Source organism: Leopardus geoffroyi, chromosome E2, assembly GCF_018350155.1.
Source record: "Leopardus geoffroyi isolate Oge1 chromosome E2, O.geoffroyi_Oge1_pat1.0, whole genome shotgun sequence".
NCBI lineage: Eukaryota > Metazoa > Chordata > Mammalia > Carnivora > Felidae > Leopardus > Leopardus geoffroyi.
In genome coordinates this window covers 47,481,197-47,500,538 of record NC_059335.1, presented here as the reverse complement: position 1 = coordinate 47,500,538, position 19,342 = coordinate 47,481,197, and the positions used below count along the sequence as shown (strand labels likewise).

Below are 19,342 nucleotides of genomic sequence, written 5' to 3'. Positions count from 1 at the left end.
TATAGAAGATCTTTGTTAGGCTGTTGGGAATGGACTCTCACAAAGTCAGCAATGGTTCTTTCTTGTCATAGGTATGCCTTATCAGCTTGTAAAGGCCCAAACAAGGGATCTCTGGGCCACCTAAATTGAGGAGCGCCCTCCCTTCAGAAGACAATCTGCCAGAAGTCCCTGCCGAAAACTTCCACCCGGGTCTCTCCTACATCACTTCATTTGCTAGAATGAAATGGAGAGAAAAACAGAAAAAGGCCAGTAAAGATAAAATTAATTTATTTGCCCTCACAATTCCGTGGGCCGCACCAGGCCCTGCAGTCCTAGAAGCATGCCCTGCAGCAGTGGGCTGGGGAGTCCAGTTCTCTGGAGTGCCTGCCTACTCCCTTGTCCGGAGCCGTGTTAAGTCGGCTTCTGGCTGATCCCGGCATCCCGCTCCCACATGCAAAGGTACGCAGGTCCACCTGCAGCCAACCCAGGCCTGTCTCTGGCAGTAAGGACAGGGCCCTGTGGGTGGCTACCACACTGATCCCTGGGGACCTGGGTGAGTGAGAGGGCAGGAGGGGTTCAGTGCAGAGAGCTGCTGTTCTGCTCTTCAAAGGCCATCTTGCCCAGGAGCTGGCTGTCCAACTCCACCCCACTCACAGGTAGCTGGAAGAAGTTCATTTCGGCTGCTAAGGCTGCCATGGCAGAAGGGTCCTGGCCAAACTGAGCTCGCAACATCATGTCCATTTTCTCCAGCCTCCTCTTGAGCCGCTTGGCTTCCCGCTCCCGGATGAGCCTGGCCTGCCTCTTCTCTGGGGTTTCATTGGCCCGCTTCAGCCTCATGGCTTCCCGATCCCGCTGCAGCCTGCGTGCCCGCTGCTCATCAGTCTCCTGCATGCGCTGCAGGCGCTTGGCTTCACGGTCCCTCATGCGCCTTACTTCCCGCTCCTCCGGGGTCTCATTGTCCCGCCGGCTTTTCTTGGCCGTGCGCTCTCGTTCCAGCCGCTGCAGCCTTACTTCCAGAGGCTCATTCTGTCGACGTAGGGCCCACTTGCGAACACTGGGGGTCTGTGCTTCCAGGAGCTTACGGTAGGCAGCACAATTGTTGCACACAAGCAGAATTCCAGCAGGGTACACTGGAGGACTGAAGGCAATGTCCTTCCCCTCAGCACTGGAGGGGCCCTCACTATGGGCTGGGGGTAGGGATTCCATATTAAGTACTTCAGGAAGTTTCTCGCTGGAACACAAAAATTTTGGATCGTTAGTGTCTCCTTCTAGTCTAGCTCAGGTATCTAGCTCTGACTTACTCTTGTCCTACCAGACCAGTTGCTCCAAGTTCACAACTAGGAGTCAGTTTGAGTACTTGGGAGACCTCTTCTAGCTCTCCGACTCCCCAACTTCTCTGGGCTAGGGGGTCTATCAAGTTATAAAGCCCACCTGGAGTTGGACACAAAGCCAACGGCCAGGTATCAGCTGGACCCCCACAAATATGCAGTTTTCATTCCAGCTGGCTGGTGGTGTTCCTAAGAGCCAGGCAGGGCAGTTCTCCTGTGGAAGCAGCAGTCCTTGAAGTAGAAGCTGCCTTTAGGGGAGTCCACTGGCTCAGCCCCTCCTGCCTTGGACGACTCTGCATTGTACCCTTGGCAAATGGAACTAGGACACAATTCACATAGTTCCAGTCTTCCTCTGACGCAGTGGAGACTGACAGTCCTCATATCAGGGGCCTCTTAGCACTTATTCCAGTGAACTTTATTATGAATGTTCTTGGACTTCTCCCCCACCCCTATCTCTTATGAAAATATTATCCTGATAGAGGAAAGAAATGGGAATTCATTTCTCTTTGGGGATATCTAATGGAATGGGCATATTTACTAGCTTCATTACTTTTATTTCCAAGGAGTCAAGGGTCAGTTGCCTTTGCATTACCTATCTCTAGCCTTTGTTTTGATTTGGGAAAGCAGAACCCACACCCAGTAATTTGTTCCCAGACCAAGATGTTTACGTGGCCAGCTAACCTGTTAAATGTGGCATGGCTGGTAAAACGGGCTCCACACACAGCACAGTTAGACCTCTGGTCCTCCGAGTGGATTAGGAGGTGACGACCCAAGGACCCTGGGGAACTTAGGGCCCGGCCACAGACAGGACACATATAGCTCTTGGCGCTCACCACTGCTGCAGTGTGCTGCAAAACAGAGCCTTAATCTGTCAACTCATGCAACCTTTCAGATAAGTCATACCCACTTAGAAGCTGCTTTCTAAAAAATGTCCCCTTTCCTTAGTCTCAGAACAAGGGATTTGCAACAATTCTCCCCGTTAAGCACCTGGAAAAGTAAGAGTCTTGTGTTAACAGGCCTTTAGAAGGGCCAGGCCATGCCGATTATTGTTCAGATTTCATTAGCTTGAGTTTTGACTATGTTCTGGAACGTGCAGCTGGCCTGATCAACAAGGCTCCAGAGCAAGAGCCCTCTTCAAAACCTGCAAAGAACTCATGCTTGGGATAATTTCTATCTGCTTGCCTCACACTGTGCAGACACAAATGCACGGTAAGGAGGCAATGAAGGCCAAGTGTAGAAGCTAGCTAGAAAGACTGGTATCCAAAAGAGATTTTGTCCTGCCTTTTCTTCAATCTTTTCAAAACAATCTTTCTAAAGAAATGTGTCTGTTTGTTAACCAACTACCTTTATGGTAAAGCTCAGGCTGCCATGTGTGCTGATGCCTTTCTAATATAGATCACAAGGCAAAGGTGCTCTGCGATTGGATCATGGAAAAAAGAGCACAAAAGCTCGTGTTCTTCCGATCCCTTCATTTACACTTTCTCTAGTATAACAGAAACATTTATGTGAACTCATTTTTTTCTTCTTTAAAACAAAGCCCTCATTATTAATGGATCTTAGCTTCGATTTAACTATTTAAATATGCATTAAGTAATTTGGGAAAAAAAATTATACGTAAGTTTTCATAGGGTGTCTGCCTGGGAACCGACAACGGTTTTACCCAACATATCCCACTTAGTCTCTAAAATGTTCTGGGGCCTGGAGTGGACTCTTATTGGTAGCACCAGCCCAAGGTTCCTCTGGGAGCTGGAGGCAAAGGCTAACCAATAAACAAGCTGCTGACGTTCGTGTTCTGGGGCAAGTGGCTCCCCAGCCCATACCTGGTACACATGAGCAATCAGCTGCTCGCGGCTCCCACAGTCTAGCTGGCAGAGGGGACACTGGCAGAGTCCAAGTAAGGGGTCAGAATTCAAGTTCCCCGTGACCTGCAATTCAACAAGTAGGCAATTCATTAAGACGGTTTACCACTCTTTTCCCTGCCCCTACTTTTTTTAATAGGGTATCCTGTTAAAAAGAACACAACCTGGTATCACATGTTATTCTTAGGTTTCCACTATGGACTGAAAGAAAAAGTAATAGGGCAAGGGAATAAAATTTGCTCCTATCTTTATGTTCTCCAAGGCTTCCTGCCATGAGGACATAGGGCTGCCCCAGGGACAGCTTCTCTGTTTTTTCCCCTAAGGTTAACTCTCTCGGATTAGCTTCCTTCCGGCTGTCCTTCTTGCAGAAATCCTCAGGAAACAACTTAGTGAGAAGATGGCACCTCAGGTAACACTCTGACTTAAATTTGCAAGCATATTCGAGAGTACACTTCAGGAAGTCAGCCGACAGTCTTGCAAAAGTGGATATTCCGTCTGGAAAGAAGTGGGGGAGCTGTACCTCAGTTAGTGACATGTGGGTGGACAGGAAAGCTGGTGTGATGAGAGTTGTGTCTGAGGTTTGGGTAAATGGAGCTGTGGAGGAAGACGGGCTTCACATGAAGGTCCAGGAGACCATCAGGCATCAGGGCTGAGCAGAAGGGTCGGGGGGGTTCCTGGACTCAGGAACCATTTGTCACTTGCCTCATGCTCTACCACTTCACTCCCACCAACAGGCTGCTCCACATTTTCTAACTCTTTTTCCACTTTGACCACCCCTCCATCTTCCTCTGATGTGTGGGAAGAGACTTCATCTTGTGTGGTCTCCTCTTCATCACCCTCACTGTCACCTAGAACACACAAATTGGTCACTAGTTCTGATTTTTGCATAAATAGGCCTTGAGTTGCTTTCCACCTTAGAGTTTGTAGCTATAATGAAAACATTTTCAGATCTTCCACAACAGAGTTTATATCAATGAATAGTCTATATAGTTGGATAGTGGATACAAATCATGTTAAGTGAAAGAGCTGCTAGCTCTTATTTATAATGCCATTTGCACACTAAAGAGAAAATCTCAGGCAAAACCATTAGACAATGGTTATTGGGCCCTGTATGTTATCATAAAAATAATTCTTCTTACATGATGCCCAAATACCTCATACTTCAAATCATACCTCCTATGCACCTCACACCATGCTCATTCATTCCCACAACACATCACCTCTGACCTACCCACACTTCTCACTGATTTTATTACTTACTTTTCTCCATAACCCCCTGCATGATTTTTCCATGGTATCACATACACTATTCTATTCTGTGTCCCACTAATCTTTTCTCTCCCAAAAAACCCCAAGGCACACAGAGAAACAAGGAAGTTTTTCCTTCCTCTTAATCAATAAAGGAGATAGTAGTCAATTAGTTAAAAATAATGTCTACTTTATAGGGAAACGTTTGTTCAGTCCAGTGGAAAAAACAGCACAGCAACCAACCTCAGGCCATTTGTTGTGGTACCTGACTCAGTGGGTTCTTACTCTGCTAGTAACTCAGGATTCCAGGCTAAATAAATCCATTGTTTACATTGGTTCTTTGGATTATCTGATAGATAACTGACTGCATTAAGTGGAGGGAACAGGACATTCTTTAGGATGAAATACAATTTCTTTTAACTAAAGTAAGAATTGAGTTTATTTTCATTTAGGGGGTAGGATGTGGCTGTGGGGAGGTCTACTTGTGGCTGAGGGGTCTGCAAAATTTTTGTGGGTTGATTTTTGTTCCCTCATTATAAAATACATAGAAAAGAAAAAGATTTTTTAAAAGCCACGATAATAATAGGGAGTTTGTTCTGAAAGGGAAAAAAAGTACGAGTACCTTGAAGATCACAAGAGGAAGCGAAGCCTTGGGAAGCTGTCAGACTCCAACCCTATCCCAACCACCCTTAGATTCTGGATTCCTGGGCCTGACTGTGAGCAAGAGAAATACAGGGTAGACTGTCACCTGTGAGACTCAGCTTTCCTAGTTACAGTGCTTCTTGTCTTCTCTCTACCACCCCTCGTGTAATTTTTAAATCCACCAGTATCTGGCAAAACTGGTTACATTCTTTGTCTTCATAAGAAAATCTAACCAAATCATCTGCTAGTAGTTATGTGGGTCTCTGTTAGATACTCTGCTTGGTTGGTGGACTGGATTTGGGCCCTGGAAAGATCTATATCATATGTATGCCTTATTCCCTAGCCCAAAGCTTTTGTGGGAATTTATCTCAACGATGCAGGATTTGAATAGATTAAATCATACCATATTTTCTCACCAGTTTATCCAGAGTACTTGTAAACTTAGTCTAAGACACTACTGTATCAAACACGCTATGTGACTGATCAAAAATCCAAATATAGAATTCCAAAGATTTAAAAAAAAATAAGTATGCCATCTAGAGGGATGATGCAGCTTCTCCAGAATGGAAACCTATTAAACTTTTATAGACGTTGCCATTCCTATCCTGTTATTCAAACTGGGTGGCTCCCATAGGTTTTCTAAAAGTCTTTCATTTTTTCTGTACCTGAGCAATTAGATGCTAATTTTTTTTTTTGCTAAATTATTAATTTGAGTGAAAACTAGTTCCTAGAAGACCCGTGAATTCTTTCCCTCTTTGTTATTCTTTAATCCCAAATGTAGAGAAAAATTAAAAATGTCACTCTGAATTGACAGTAATAATATCCAATATCAGATGGATGTGATTAGTAAAGTATGGAAATCATCCTAGGAAATTTGTATTTCAACAAATATATCTCAAAATGTATTTGTTCAGGCAGGTCATGGAACAGATGATCCATCAGGCTCAGTTAGTTACCAATCACTGTCTTTTCCATCTCCTTCCAGGGATCTACTTAAGACTTGGTGTAGAAAGACATTGACTTTAGCACTTTATTGCTTTTCTAAAAAAATTAATTTATTCTTTTAAAGGTAGTCTCTATGCCCACTGTGGGGCTCGGACTGAGATCAAGACTCGCATGCCCTGCAGAGTGAGCCACCCAGGTACCCAGACTTTAGCATTTTATATGATGCATTAATAATCTCATTAGTAAGCAAATCCTCTTGTGTGACATTCAAACTGGGTCCTAAAGCAAAAATTTCATTAATGCCACTCTTATATTTTGTTAACTTTAAGTAAATAGATTCTAGGAGACAGGGATTATTTTCATGTCACCTAACCCAGGGACTGCTCCTGTACGAATGATCTCTATACCCCTGTCTATCACAGTCATCACAAACCTATCTGTGTATGGCACTGTATCAAGTACTGCAGTCCATGAGTTAAAAAAAAATATAATGCCAAACCTGTCCTCTCTCTGGATAAGCATATGCTCATACACCTTGGAACACCTTTGGGAACACTGAGGATCCACAAATCTCTTTCTTCATGTCTTCCTCCCAACCCCCATGCACAATCCCCAGAGCAAACACACTCTGATAATTCTTCTCCCATTGCCCTGAGTCATTACCAGAAGGTGCAGAACTCACTGCTACTGGAGTCCTGATCTCTTAGTTGTTGGATAGCTTGTCGCTGACTGCCAAGGTCTCCGGGAAAATCAGTTTTCATCATCGCCTGGCGGGCTTGCTCTTCTAGCCCAGCAAATACTTGATCCCCTGGTGGTCACAAGGAAAAACAGTCAGGCCACCAGCTAGACAGCATATCCCAGGCAAGCTGGGTGGAAAGTCAGACCATTCAAAGTTGGGAGACAGGCAGGTACCCTATTGTGGGGTCATCCATCTCTTAGCTTGCTGCCTCCTGGAGTTTCTGGGCATGGCTACTCTTCCTGGGCAGTGAGCCAGATGCTCTAGAAAGCATCACTTGCTTAAATCCTCCCAATCCTGACTCCTTTCAAAAGGTAATCAATTGCTACTTAACAAACTTAACGTCAGAATATCAATTCCACGGATAACCTACCATCAGGATTGGGGAGACAGAGGCAGAAGAGGCAAAGTGATGGGATAATACAGATAGGGCAACAAATGTGGGCACAATCTCTGAATCTTAGCATACTAACATTATGGCCCTGACTCAGAGTTCATCTCTGACTATAAACAAGTGCTTCAAATAATCCTTCCAAATAACAATCTCTCTAATCTCATCTTTCATCCACTCCCCTTTCAAGAGATACTTTGGAAGTTCTGCCTTGATTTTCTTTGTCTACCAGAATTAGCCACAAGCAAATCAACAACTGGTTGAATAACAGACTAAATGGAGAACAGATAATATATGAACTCATTTTTGCTGAGGAACAAACTTCCTGAAACATACCAACTAATTTACAAGAAATAATATTTTATCTAGTCTCCCTGGTCAATGAGGTATTTTTTCCTTTTTCTTTTTTCATATGGGGTATCCAAAAGCCCAGGACCGTCCTTGATTATGCATTCATTTGCAATGAACTCTGCCTAGGATCTTTTGTGGTTATTGAAGAGTTAATATTTAAGTGCTCTTTTATTTCCAAGAGGCCAGGCATAAGGAGAAAAGAGAATTGGGTTTCTTGAGGTTTCCATTATCTCAGTCAGAGTGGAAACTACAGTTCCCACTCCCAGTCACCAAGAGAGAATAAAAAGCCCTAGTGAAATGTCTGACAACAGGCCAGGCACTTTCTTACTGAAAAGAAAAAAGGAACATAAACAGGTTCAGGTTCCAAGACAGGATACAATGCGGCAGGAGAAATGGTCAGTTGACCTGTGCTATCAGTCCTTGGACGATGAAAGAACTGATGTAAAGGAGGCTTCATGTGATTCACTTTGGCATTTGTTCAGCAAAAATTCAGTGAGCATCTAGATGCTAAGTGCTAAACACTAATAACTACTATTTGGCATATCCTGGTTCCAGGCTCTAAGCTAAGTGCTTTATAGTTGTTGTTGTTGTTTTTAAGTTTATGTATTTATTTTCAGAGAGAGAGAGAAAGAGAATAAGCAGGGGAAGGGCAGAGAGAGAGGGGGACAGAGGATCTGAAGCAGGTTCTTTGCTGAGAGCAGAGAGCCCAATGAGGGGCTCGAACCCATGAACCATGAGATCATGACCTGAGCCAAAGTCGGACACTTAACCGACTGAGCCACCCAGGTGCCCCAGTGCTTTATAGTTTTTATCTTAATTCTCTGCAAAACTCTATGTGGTAGGTATTCCTACACATATTTTACTTAAGAGAAAACTCAAGTCTATAGAACAAAGTATTCAAACCCAGGTGTGTACAATTTTAATATCCATATTTTGAAACTGCTTTTTAGCAGTGATGTAAGCAGTTTAAATATTTTTTTTTTTTTTTTTTTCAACGTTTATTCATTTTTGGGACAGAGAGAGACAGAGCATGAACGGGGGAGGGGCAGAGAGAGAGGGAGACACAGAATCGGAAGCAGGCTCCAGGCTCTGAGCCATCAGCCCAGAGCCCGACGCGGGGCTCGAACTCACGGACCGCGAGATCGCGACCTGGCTGAAGTCGGACGCCCAACCGACTGCGCCACCCAGGCGCCCCTTAAATTTTTTTTTTTAATGTTTGTTTATTTTTGAGACAGAGACAGACAGAGCATGAACAGGGGAGGGTCAGAGAGAGGGAGACACAGAATCTGAAACAGGCTCCAGGCTCTGAGCTGTCAGCACAGAGCCCGACACGGGGCTTGAACTCACTGACCGCGAGACCATAACCTGAGCCGAAGTTGGCCGCTTAAACGACTGAGCCACCCAGGCACCCCTGATGTAAGCAGTTTAGATAGTTCACCAGAGTTGTGCTGCTGAAAACAAACACTTGTCTCTGTGTGAGAAGAATGGCTCAGATCCTAGTGATAATGTTACCTTCGAACCACAAGAAACTGATGCTACACCTCAAAGATCAAAATAATGTTCTTAGGGCCAGTAAATGACAAAGGGACCCATCATTTTGATGGTTCTGATACCCTATGATGAATTACCGTGCTGGGGCCAGAGTAACTAATACTGTGGCTACTCTGATTGCTACTGGGAATGGGAGTAGAGGTGGCAAGGGTTCAAGTGAACTTCTAGCCAAAGAGCACTCAAGTAAAAGAAAAATAAGCTGCCTTAAGTCCATTTCCAAAATATCAAGATCATAAACTGGACATAAATTACTGCAAGGAAGAACAAAAAAAAAATTCTGTGTTATAGCACCTTCTCATCCTTCTTTGCAGAAGTAAAATATTTTTCTTCATGGTGGTTCCACTGTAACCACAAGACCATGGCCAACTGGATTAGTTACTGAATTCTTCTGGGTAGATGCATGCTTTTGGACCTGGAAACCGTGGGCAGAAATGGCACTGAGGAACACGTCATGTACCAACATATGATTATCAAAGGGTAGACCACTCTCATCAGTGATACTTCTCATCTCTAAAGAAACCTACCCAGAAAAAAACTAGGTTTATAACATATGAAGAATACACTTTTTCCCCCCTTAATAGGTAATTGCATTGCATTAGAAGGGCATCTAAAAGGATAAATACCTCTCAAGATCTACCAGTGATTCAGTTTAGACCCACCAACTTGAGCTGAAAATTTTTGTCTATTGATATTGTCTAAATATTTGGGCCTTCACGGAACAGAGAAGAGTTAATTCCATACAACGACTTTATCTAGGGCTTTTGCTGGCAATCTCACTTAGGATAGTTAGAATACATTAATTGTCATTCCCTTTTGGCAGTTTGGTTCTATTCCTGACTCCTGGAAATGGCTAAGGTAAACTTTATTCCTTAGGGCCATTCTTATCTTAAACATTGACAGAAAGCAAAATATATAAAAACCATTAAAAAAGCGATTTGGGCATATCATGATCTTCCAGTAGGCCCTATATACCTAAGCTGTAAATCTGACTGCCCAGAATTATCCTTTCATAAAAAGGTAGTGATATCTGCTAAAATTATGTCATAGTAACTCAAATATAATGTGATCCATAGAAATACTGGCACTTGAGAAATGTTATACAACAGCCTGCTTTTCTTTTTTTTTATTATTAATAAAATTTTTTTAACGTTTATTCATTTTTGAGAGATACAGCATGAGTGGGAGAGGGACAGAGAGAGAGGGAGACACAGAATTGGAAATTTGTCTGCTTTTCTAATGTAGAATTATTATTTCCTTCTATCTTGAAACTATTGGAATAGGTTAAAAAAACACTCAGGTCTCTAGATATTAATGTAGGGCAACCATCTTATTTAACATGGGTATTTATTTGTCTATTAATAGTTAAGAACAAGTAATCTAAGCTCTACAGTAAAAACCAAGGTGCTACCTCTTCTTTTTTTTGGTATGAAATCAAGATACTGTTTGTCTGATTTGGCTAAGGTGTTCCAGACCAGACAAGAACAAGGCCATCCAAGCAAGTCTGTAGAACAGAGGAGAAGCCTGGGATAAAAGTTACTAGAAAGGCAAAGATTTTACAATTCTCTTTCTTGAGTCATTGGTGCAATTAAACACATGCAATTTCTGGCTGACTGAAATTAAAGAAAGCAAAGCAGCTGAAAAATATTCCAACAGAGCAGAAGTCAAATGCAGAAAAAATGAGCTAGTCTTGGGAGTGAGGGGCTTAGGATTCCATTCCAGCTGACAGTCTCTGTGACCCAAGGTGCTACCACATGCCGGGAACATAGCCATTTACTTCACAAGGATGTTGACAGAATGAACGAAGACAAAACAAGTTGCGTTTTTTGGAAGAGAAGGCACTTTAAAGGCTTTTTTTCCTACTTCTCTGTAAAAGCTGAGAAGCTTTTATTGAAATTCAAAGTTTTTAGTCTTGTATGTACTTTTCAATCTGAAAACAAAAGTCTCTGAAGAAAGAGTTCTCCTTTTCTTAGTGGTTTGCTTGGCATAAACACATCAAATGAGAGTGTACAAGGGACTCTATTTTCAACCTCTCTAGAAAACAGCTGACAGAAACTTGTACTCAGAAGGAGGTGAGATGAGGAAGGAGGGGCAGAGGAAGGCCTAATACCCCTCAGCAGTTTCTCTGAAACCAATAATTCTGGGCTTTTATTCCAAAAGCTCTGTATCAAATCTATTAATGAACTGAGCAAACTACAAGAGTACGTGTGGATGTTTCTGGGGAAAGGAGAGATCATGATGGTAATTCAGATACAGAGACAGTCCTGAGGAAAGCCAAGTAAATGCCAGTGCATCCTGCCCGCTGGCTTCTCAAGTGGATCTGATAAATGTTGCCAGGCTACAGCAGTGGGATCCATCCTTCCTTCCTTCCTTCCTTCCTTCCTTCCTTCCTTCCTTCCTTCCTTCCTTCCTTCCTTCCTTCCTTTTTTACGTTTATTTATTTATTTGGGGTGTGGGGGGCAGAGAGAGAGGGAGAGAGAGAATCCCAAGCAGGGTCCACAAAGTCACTGCAGAGTCTGACATGGGGCTTGAACCCACAAACCATGAGATCATGAACTGAACTGAAATCTAGAGTCGAAAGCTTAACGGACTGAGCCACCCAGGCACCCCTATAGCAGTGAGATTCTTAATATACTCTTTTAGGTGGGCTCTGAGTTTCATGACACAATCTTCTTCCCAGAAGGCAGATGTAATGGAGCTCAGCCATTACTCAAGTGCCGACTGGCTTTAACATTTCAGCAAAGCTTCTGCAGACATTCTTGCCTCCCAGACCTTGAGTCCTTTCCACTTATTTAAAAAAAAATTTTTTTTTTTAACATTTATTTATTTTTGAGACAGAGAGAGACAGAGCATGAACGGGGGAGGGGCAGAGAGAGAGGGAGACACAGAATCGGAAGCAGGCTCCAGGCTCTGAGCCATCAGCCCAGAGCCTGACGCGGGGCTCGAACTCACTGACCGCGAGATCGTGACCTGAGCCGAAGTCGGACGCTCAACCGACTGAGCCACCCAGGTGCCCCAATTCCACTTACTTTAAATAGATAAGCAGCATTAAATTCAATACATTTGATTGGTTCCATTTCACTGCAAGGGAACAGGAGACTCAAGCAGGCAGAAGACTGAAACTACCTATTTCTACCTGCCACTTTTGTCATGGGCAAGGAGAAAATGCTGTTTTTAAAAAGGCAGGATCCGCTTCAGTCCCCAAACAGTAAATAAGCACAAAGTCCTGAGACACCAGCAAATCTCAGGGTCTTTTCTTCTTTAGTCAAGCTCAGTCTATTACCTGAGAAGCCTTCATGGTTCCCCATCCAAATACATCTCCGAAAACAGTCCCTCCCTGGGGGTCTGCTTTTTAGTTGCAGCTGAACATTTCTGTTCATGGCCCTCATAATGGTCACTTCCTCAGAGCCCGCACAGCCCCACCCATTCCACCACAATATGATATTGACTCGGCTCTGGAAACTGCATTTCTGCAGCTGTGGATGTGTAATACTCTCTTATCTTCTCCATGGCCTGTTTGTCCATCTGTTTTCTGACCCAATACCAACTCACCCTGGGTTCAACTATGGTGGGAGGAGATTCAGCTGATGGATATACGCTACATGGACACAGGCAAAGGCCATACAAGCCTAGCTTCCCTTGGCCTTATCACAATCAGGCCATCATGCCCTGCCACCTACTCTCCTTAAATCTAACCAAGTCTCTTTGGACAGATGGCTTAAAAAAAAAATTTTTTTTTAATGTTTATTTTTAAGAGAGAGAGAGAGAGAGAGAGAGAGAGAGAGAGACAGAGCATGAGCGGGGGAGGGGCAGAGAGCGAGGGAGACACAGAATCTGAAGCAGGCTCCAGGCTCTGAGCTGTCAGCACAGAGCCCGACATGGGGCTCAAGCCCACAAACGGTGAGATCATGACCTGAGACAAAGTCAGACGCTCAACTGACTGAGCCACCCAGGTGCCCTGGACAGACGGCTTTTTTAAGTAAACACCCAACTCCTATGACCGCCTTATTTGTGAACCCATCTACTAAGAATACCTTTCCTTCCCTGCCTTCTTGGGGTCACATCTGTGTCTTTTACTGATACTTGTTTTCAATCAGAGAGGAGAAGACAACCCTCCTAAACCTCTGTGTTGGATCAAGAGATGTCTCTCTTGACAATCTTCACATTCAGGCCCACTACATTTTATTGTTGTAGCATCAATTTCTAAACCCTTCCTAAACCACTCACTCACCTTTATATTAAGCAGACTTCCACATCCACCTATTCCAGAACATACTCCTAGAAGCATCCAACTTGTTCTCTTCTACAACTTTTCCAGGGGTTAAGTTGAAGAATTAATTGTAAATGAAGGTGTGCCACCCTAATCTCATTAACTTATAAAATATTCAAGTCCACCTAATTCCTCTGTTCCTACTATTTCTTCTCTCACTCTTGAAATTACCCAATAAGATAAGGTACAGAGTGCCTGGTATGCAGGATATTTTTAATGAACTTTAGTCCTCTTATCTTAACTCTTTGACGAATCTACCCTCTCATATGTAGAAGAGTGTTTTCCTTCAAAATAACCGTTATGTATTATTTCACTGAATTGTCTTCGGATGCTGCTGTACTTTATTTGGTCAGTCCTCAATAATAAAAGGTGCTATGTGACTCTTTTTTAAACATTTGGGGGGCGCCTGGGTGGCTCGGTCGGTTAAGCGTCCGACTTCGGCTCAGGTCATGATCTCGCGGTTCGTGAGTTCAAGCCCCGCGTCGGGCTCTGTGCTGATGGCTCAGAGCCTGGAGCCTGTTTCCGATTCTGTGTCTCCCTCTCTCTCTGACCCTCCCCCATTCATGCTCCATCTCTCTGTCTCAAAAATAAATAAAGGTTAAAAAAAAAAATTTTTTTTTTAAATAAAAAAAATAAATAAATAAACATTTGGGTGAGGATGCTTATCTTCCCAGATCATAGGAAACAGGTCATTTATATAAAATCTGCATAGATAGACATATTAAATGTTAATTTAAAAGGCACTTTGAACATCCTTTATAAGCAGTGCTAGAAGTAAAGAGGAATAGCAGGAAATATAAATGGGACATGGTCTCTGCCCTCTAGAATTTTACAGTCTAATTACTGAAATAAAACATAAATACATACAAAACCGCTGAGAAACAATGCAAGGCAATAATGCATACCTAGTTTTCCTGTTACTAGTCTTTCTCTCATGTGATCCATCACACAAACTGCTTCGTAGTCCTGACACACTGCATTCTAAATGCCCCTCCCCTTCTCTGCCTGAAAACCCTTAGTAGCTCCTTATAGTCCACAGTATGAAGTATGAACTTGGCCTGAGTTAAACATCTCCAAACTCATGTCCTAGAATATCTGGATAAATAAAACGTCTGCTTCATACAAAGTCTCCTTATCCCCTGAACATGTGCTTTCCTTCTTTTATCTTTGCTCACATAATTTTCCCTACCTGATTTTACCTCTTCCTTCTTCCTTTTTTAAAAATCCACTTCCTACCTTCTAAGGCCCAGTTTAAGCTCACAGTCTAGGGCCTTCTCCATGAAGCATTCCCTTGCTACTTCAGTCTATGGAACTCCTTCCTCTTCTGTAGTACACACAGTCTTAGCATCCCTATATGGCACTCAGCATATACTATCTTGTGTTTTTAGATATTATTTTATGTATCTGTGGCTCCACTATAGTCTTATATATCCTTATGCTCTTTTACAGTCCTGGCATCTAGCACAAGGCTTTGCACAGATATCCTATAAATGTCTGTTAATGTGAATACTAAGGATGAATCAAGTGCACTTACTCCTAAGACAGGTTTCTAATACTTCCTCCAGCAACCAGACACACTTTAAACCCATCACGTTCAACCTCTTTAACCCTTTTTTCCTACACAAATTAGTGTAAGCATCTCACCTAAATTGAGATTACTCTTTCATTTCAACCCTCAATGTTCCCAGGTTCCAGAAGACAAAACCCAATACTCACAGTGAACTTTATTTGGATTTGTCTGTTTCCGACGGGACATGTTTTCCTGATCCAAAAGTTCTGGCCTTTCCCAGTTTCACAACTGGATATGTTACTACTTCCTTGCAGGGTGCTGACCTACAATAAAAAACATATTGTTACCACGTGTCATTTTTCCCAGAAATTAGACAAAATGAAAGATAAAGAGACTTTTAAAAAAGTTATTGAGCATATAAAACTCACCAGTTATAAATAATTGAACTAATTAAAGAAAGAAAGAAATGGGGGCACCTGGGTGGCTTAGTTGGTTAAGCATCCAACTTGGGCTCAAGTCATTATCTCACAGTTCGTGAGTTCAAGCCCCGCATTTGGTTGTGTGCTGACAATGCGGAGCCTGCTTGGGATTCTTCCTTTCTCTCTCTCTCTCTCTCTATCCCTTCCCCACTCGTGCTTTTTCTCTCACTCAAAATAAATAAATAAACTTAAGGAAAGAAAGAAAGAAAGAAAGAAAGAAAGAAAGAAAGAAAGAAAGAAAGAAAGGAAGAAAGGAAGAAAGAAAGAAAGAAAAGAAATCTCTAGCACAACATCCAGGTCCCAAGAAGTTTAAGAAAGGACTCCTTCAAAGGATTTAGAGAATTCTACTCTAAATCTATCTGTGGAATCCAGAACACTGTTATGTGATCATGATCAAGGTCACCGGATAGAAAAGGAAGCAAAACACTTAGGTAACAGTTTTAGAAGCACTGCAGGCTCAAATGGATAACCCCCATGAATGTAAAAGGAAGCAGATGGAAGCTAAAGAGGGTGGCAGCTCACATATTACACGCCCACTGGAAGTCAAACCCTGCAATCTGCACAAATGGGAACCTCCAGATGTTTTTTCAAGAAGTTATCTTGCCTGGAGGTGACAAAGCACCACATCCCTGCGAGACAGGAAACATCTCAAAACTTTTAGGCGTCTATAAATGAAATCAGCACAGGAAATAGAGCCTCTACCTAGCGAGGTAGGCACAGTGCTAGGCACTGTGGATGACAGGGCACTGAATCAAATCAGGCTTCCAATGTTGAAGATGAGCTCTCACCAGAAGAGCCAGATGCTATCCACACTGTTGAGTATTAATTCAACATTCCAGTGTGGAATATCAACCTGGCCCTGCTCATATGCTCTGGAGTGGCAAAGTTAATAACTTTAGTGCCTCTTTTTAATCCAGCCTCTGTGTAGCAAAGAGATCAGTGGGAAGAACAAAGAGAAAAGCTCCCCAAAGGAGACGTGCTGCAGAGACCTGCATCTGCTTCCCTGAAACTGGAGGGAACAGATACATAAGCCTGGAGGTTCCTGGTTAGTTTCTAAGAAAGACTTTCCCAGCAGTAAGTGTTGTTAAAGAGTCTGAAATGGATTAGTAGTGAAAACTGAAATTTTCTATGAAAGGCACAGTGAAGTTGTATGGAAACCAATTTGACAATAAATCTCATATATTGAAAAAAAAAAAAAAAGGCACAGTGAATAAACAGATTGAAAAAAGAGATTCTCTTCCCTACCAAGGACAAGAATATGGATTTAGTCACCCTCTAAGTTTTCTTTCACTTCCTGCCCTTTCAAATTGTACTTATACTGAATAAGCAAGTAGTTTAATGCCTTAAGAGGCATTCTGAGAGGCTACTGCTAGCTATACTCTGCACTCCAGTTAGTGAAGACTCATCTCCTGTTATGCCAACTAACTCCTCCATGTAGCTAGAAAGGATCTCAGACCTGTAATCAGATCCTGCCTCCCCTTACCAAAAGAAAGAAACCGCAAATGGCAAAGACAGGCCTCCACAGGAAGTGGCAAAGGAAGCAGCTTTCAGGCAGTCTTCTATCATATCTGCATATCAAACACAGTTCTTTTTCAGACCTTTAATTAAAACAACAACAACAAAAAACCAGCTTCAAATGTATACAGTAAAATCAATTTTAACTAGTTAGAGGGCACTTTCTGTGAGCTAATGCTAATGGTATGTATTCTCTGTTCTAAGTTTTGTTTGCATAGATCATTTCTTTCCAATCAAGTAGTTATTAGCATAAGCAGTGAAGGAATATTCACTTTGGGTCTTTTCCTGTGGAATCATAAAATGGAAAGTTGAATGAAATGCACATTATCATTTTCTCCCAACATTTGTAGAGCTACACCTCTCTATTATATAAGGAAAAATGAAATATTAACTAATCTTTAAATTTTCTCCTAATCAAGATCAGAAATTGAAACTATGTGATAAAGGTAACGAAGATCCTTCGGAAGGAAGGCCAAATAACTTGAGACATGCTCAATTCAGATCATCTTGGTGAGGCAACAGTTCAATACTGAAGCTACAAGTCAGAAACAGAGATGAGCATCTGCATATCGAAATAGGCAGTATCCACTGCATCTCACAATCCTCCTAGCGGCCAAATGGGGAACTGACCAGATGGTACCCAATGGGACTCCACACCTGAGGGATTACGTGGGGGAGGGGGGGGGGATAAGCAAATACCCTCCTCTACCTCAAAAAAAAAAAAAAAAAAAAAAAAGTCAGTGGGTCGTGGACTCAATAAGGAAATAAATAAGAAAAGACATACATACATACATACATACATACATAAATGGCAATATAAGTGCATTCTTGACTACATAGCAAGATCTCAGAGGTTAGACGACCGTTTTATAGGCCATAAAAGGTAGTAAAATTCATAGACGCGTTGCCCTAAAGATCATGCATTCAGTTCTTCTTTTAACACTGCCTCAATTCCCAAGACTGAATCTGAAACTAACACAAAAATGTAAATGGAGAGCCGCCTGAACATCACCACCATCTGGAAGAAAAAACGTAATGGGAAGAAAGTAAACGGTGAGGTTCAGGTTTACAAGGGATTCTACGTAAAAAGGAAGGAAGCTTTGCCTTTAGAACGAGGTTAAGAGTCCTTTGGAGGGAGGCCAACATCGCCCCTTAACATTGTCCCTGCTCTCCCACAGGTGTTAGGTTGCAGCTTTCAGGACACACCACAGACTTTAGCATGGGGGAAAAAAACAAAAAGAGCAGGTGAAATCCAAGCTTTAAGAAAAGAGGGTGCACTCCCACCTCCAGCTCTGGTGCAGTTCCCACGGAGCAAAGTAAACTCGCCCGAATCCCAGTGATTTGTATCTGCCAAAAAGGAGAGGACGAGAAAGCTGGTCACGTAGCTGCCTCACTGTTCACCCTGTTCCCACTTTCTTTGGTCTGGAGAAGGTGTACAATCAGCCGAGATGGTCCCTCTGGCTTCGATCTTCTGAGCACAGGTAGATACCCAGGAATTACCGACAAAAGCCAAAGGTCTTCCGAGGCGGCTCAGACAAACCCTCAGACGACACAGTCTTCTCAGAAATCTAAATTTAGAAGCCGTTCTGCGAGACCGCGACGCGGGACTGACACCCGGGTCTGCACTCCCACGCCCATCCTCCTCCTCCCCCGGCTCCACCCCAGCCTGTCAGACGCCGGGGCCGCCCCGGTAGTGCCCGGCCCAGCCCGACCTGGGCCCACCGGGGGAGGGCGGCGGCGCGGACGCCCCTCCCGCGCCCGAGACCGCCAGAGGGACTGAAAGAGGAACGGCCCGTGGGGAGCCAGCCGGGTCCGGCCTCGTCTGGGGAACCCGGCGCAGGGGGAGCGTCGGAGCCTGGGCTACCCCCGCCCTCCGGCCAGAGCGAGCACCAAGCCCCCTCCCGAGACACAGACAAAAGGACCGACAGCGGGCGAACAAGGGAGAGAGCGGGGAGCCCCTGCATCCTCAGCCTAGCCCCGGAGGAAAGGAGACGGGGGTCTTTTTACCCGGAGCCTCGGCGCACCGCGGCGCGCCGCGTCCCTGGGCCCCGCCTCCGGACAGACGGACCGCCGGACAATGGGCCCCGGGCCGCAGCTCGGGCCGGCCGGGCCGGGGCTCTCCGGGGCTGAGCCCCGGCAGGCGGAGGGCAGTTTCGGGCCGAGCCGGTGGCGGGGAGCCGAGGGGCGGCGCTGCAGACGGACAAAGCCAACGGCAGACAGACAGACGGAGGGGGAAAAGATGGCGACGCGGGCGGCGGGAGCGCGCTGCTCGCGCACCCGCAGTGAGTGGAGCGCGTGCACGAGCCTCTCCTCTCTCCCTCCCCCCTTCTCCGGCTTGGTCCCCCTCCCCGCTCCCCAGGCGCGCGCCCGGCGGTGTGGGCGGGGCTTGAGGAGAGGGGGGTCTGGAGAGGCGGGACTAAAGGAGCATCCAATCACAGACTTTGGAGGGGGGCCTCGCCTCCATCCTCGCGCCCCGGAGACCACCCAGCCTCGCCCCCTCTTTGGTCTTTCTTCAGCCCCGTCAGCACCCCCCAGCAACCT

At 44.2% G+C, this 19,342-nt stretch overlaps 1 protein-coding gene across 7 annotated transcripts; it reads right to left on the bottom strand.

The window, feature by feature from the left end:
* Positions 1-250: 250 nt before the first annotated feature.
* ZNF821 (zinc finger protein 821) lies at positions 251-19,141 on the bottom strand. 7 transcript variants are annotated; one of them, XM_045443383.1, is made up of 10 exons: positions 18,809-19,141; positions 18,086-18,148; positions 16,770-16,854; positions 15,014-15,130; positions 9,322-9,442; positions 6,684-6,809; positions 3,869-4,014; positions 3,128-3,232; positions 1,989-2,155; positions 251-1,210 (listed from the first exon to the last, which is right to left on the bottom strand). In XM_045443383.1, the coding sequence occupies exons 6-10, from the start codon at positions 6,763-6,765 to the stop codon at positions 556-558; spliced, it is 1,155 nt and encodes a 384-aa protein (XP_045299339.1). In that variant the 5' UTR covers positions 6,766-6,809; positions 9,322-9,442; positions 15,014-15,130; positions 16,770-16,854; positions 18,086-18,148; positions 18,809-19,141; the 3' UTR covers positions 251-555. The 7 variants fall into 7 exon arrangements, with proteins under 7 accessions (XP_045299339.1, XP_045299336.1, XP_045299335.1 ...); XM_045443380.1 differs by lacking the exon at positions 9,322-9,442 and having other exon boundaries at positions 16,770-16,884; positions 18,809-19,140; XM_045443379.1 differs by lacking the exon at positions 9,322-9,442 and having other exon boundaries at positions 18,809-19,140.
* Positions 19,142-19,342: the final 201 nt, after the last annotated feature.

Excerpts from the sequence above, each read along its gene's own strand:
- ZNF821 (XM_045443380.1), bottom strand. The coding sequence starts at position 15,053 with ATGTCCCGTCGGAAACAGACAAATCCAAATAAAGTTCACT. Across the intron at positions 4,015-6,683 it reads AGATCAGGACTCCAGTAGCA|GTGACAGTGAGGGTGATGAA; the intron begins GTGAGTTCTGCA and ends TGTGTGTTCTAG. Across the intron at positions 1,211-1,988 it reads AGCCATGCCACATTTAACAG|CGAGAAACTTCCTGAAGTAC; the intron begins GTTAGCTGGCCA and ends TTTGTGTTCCAG.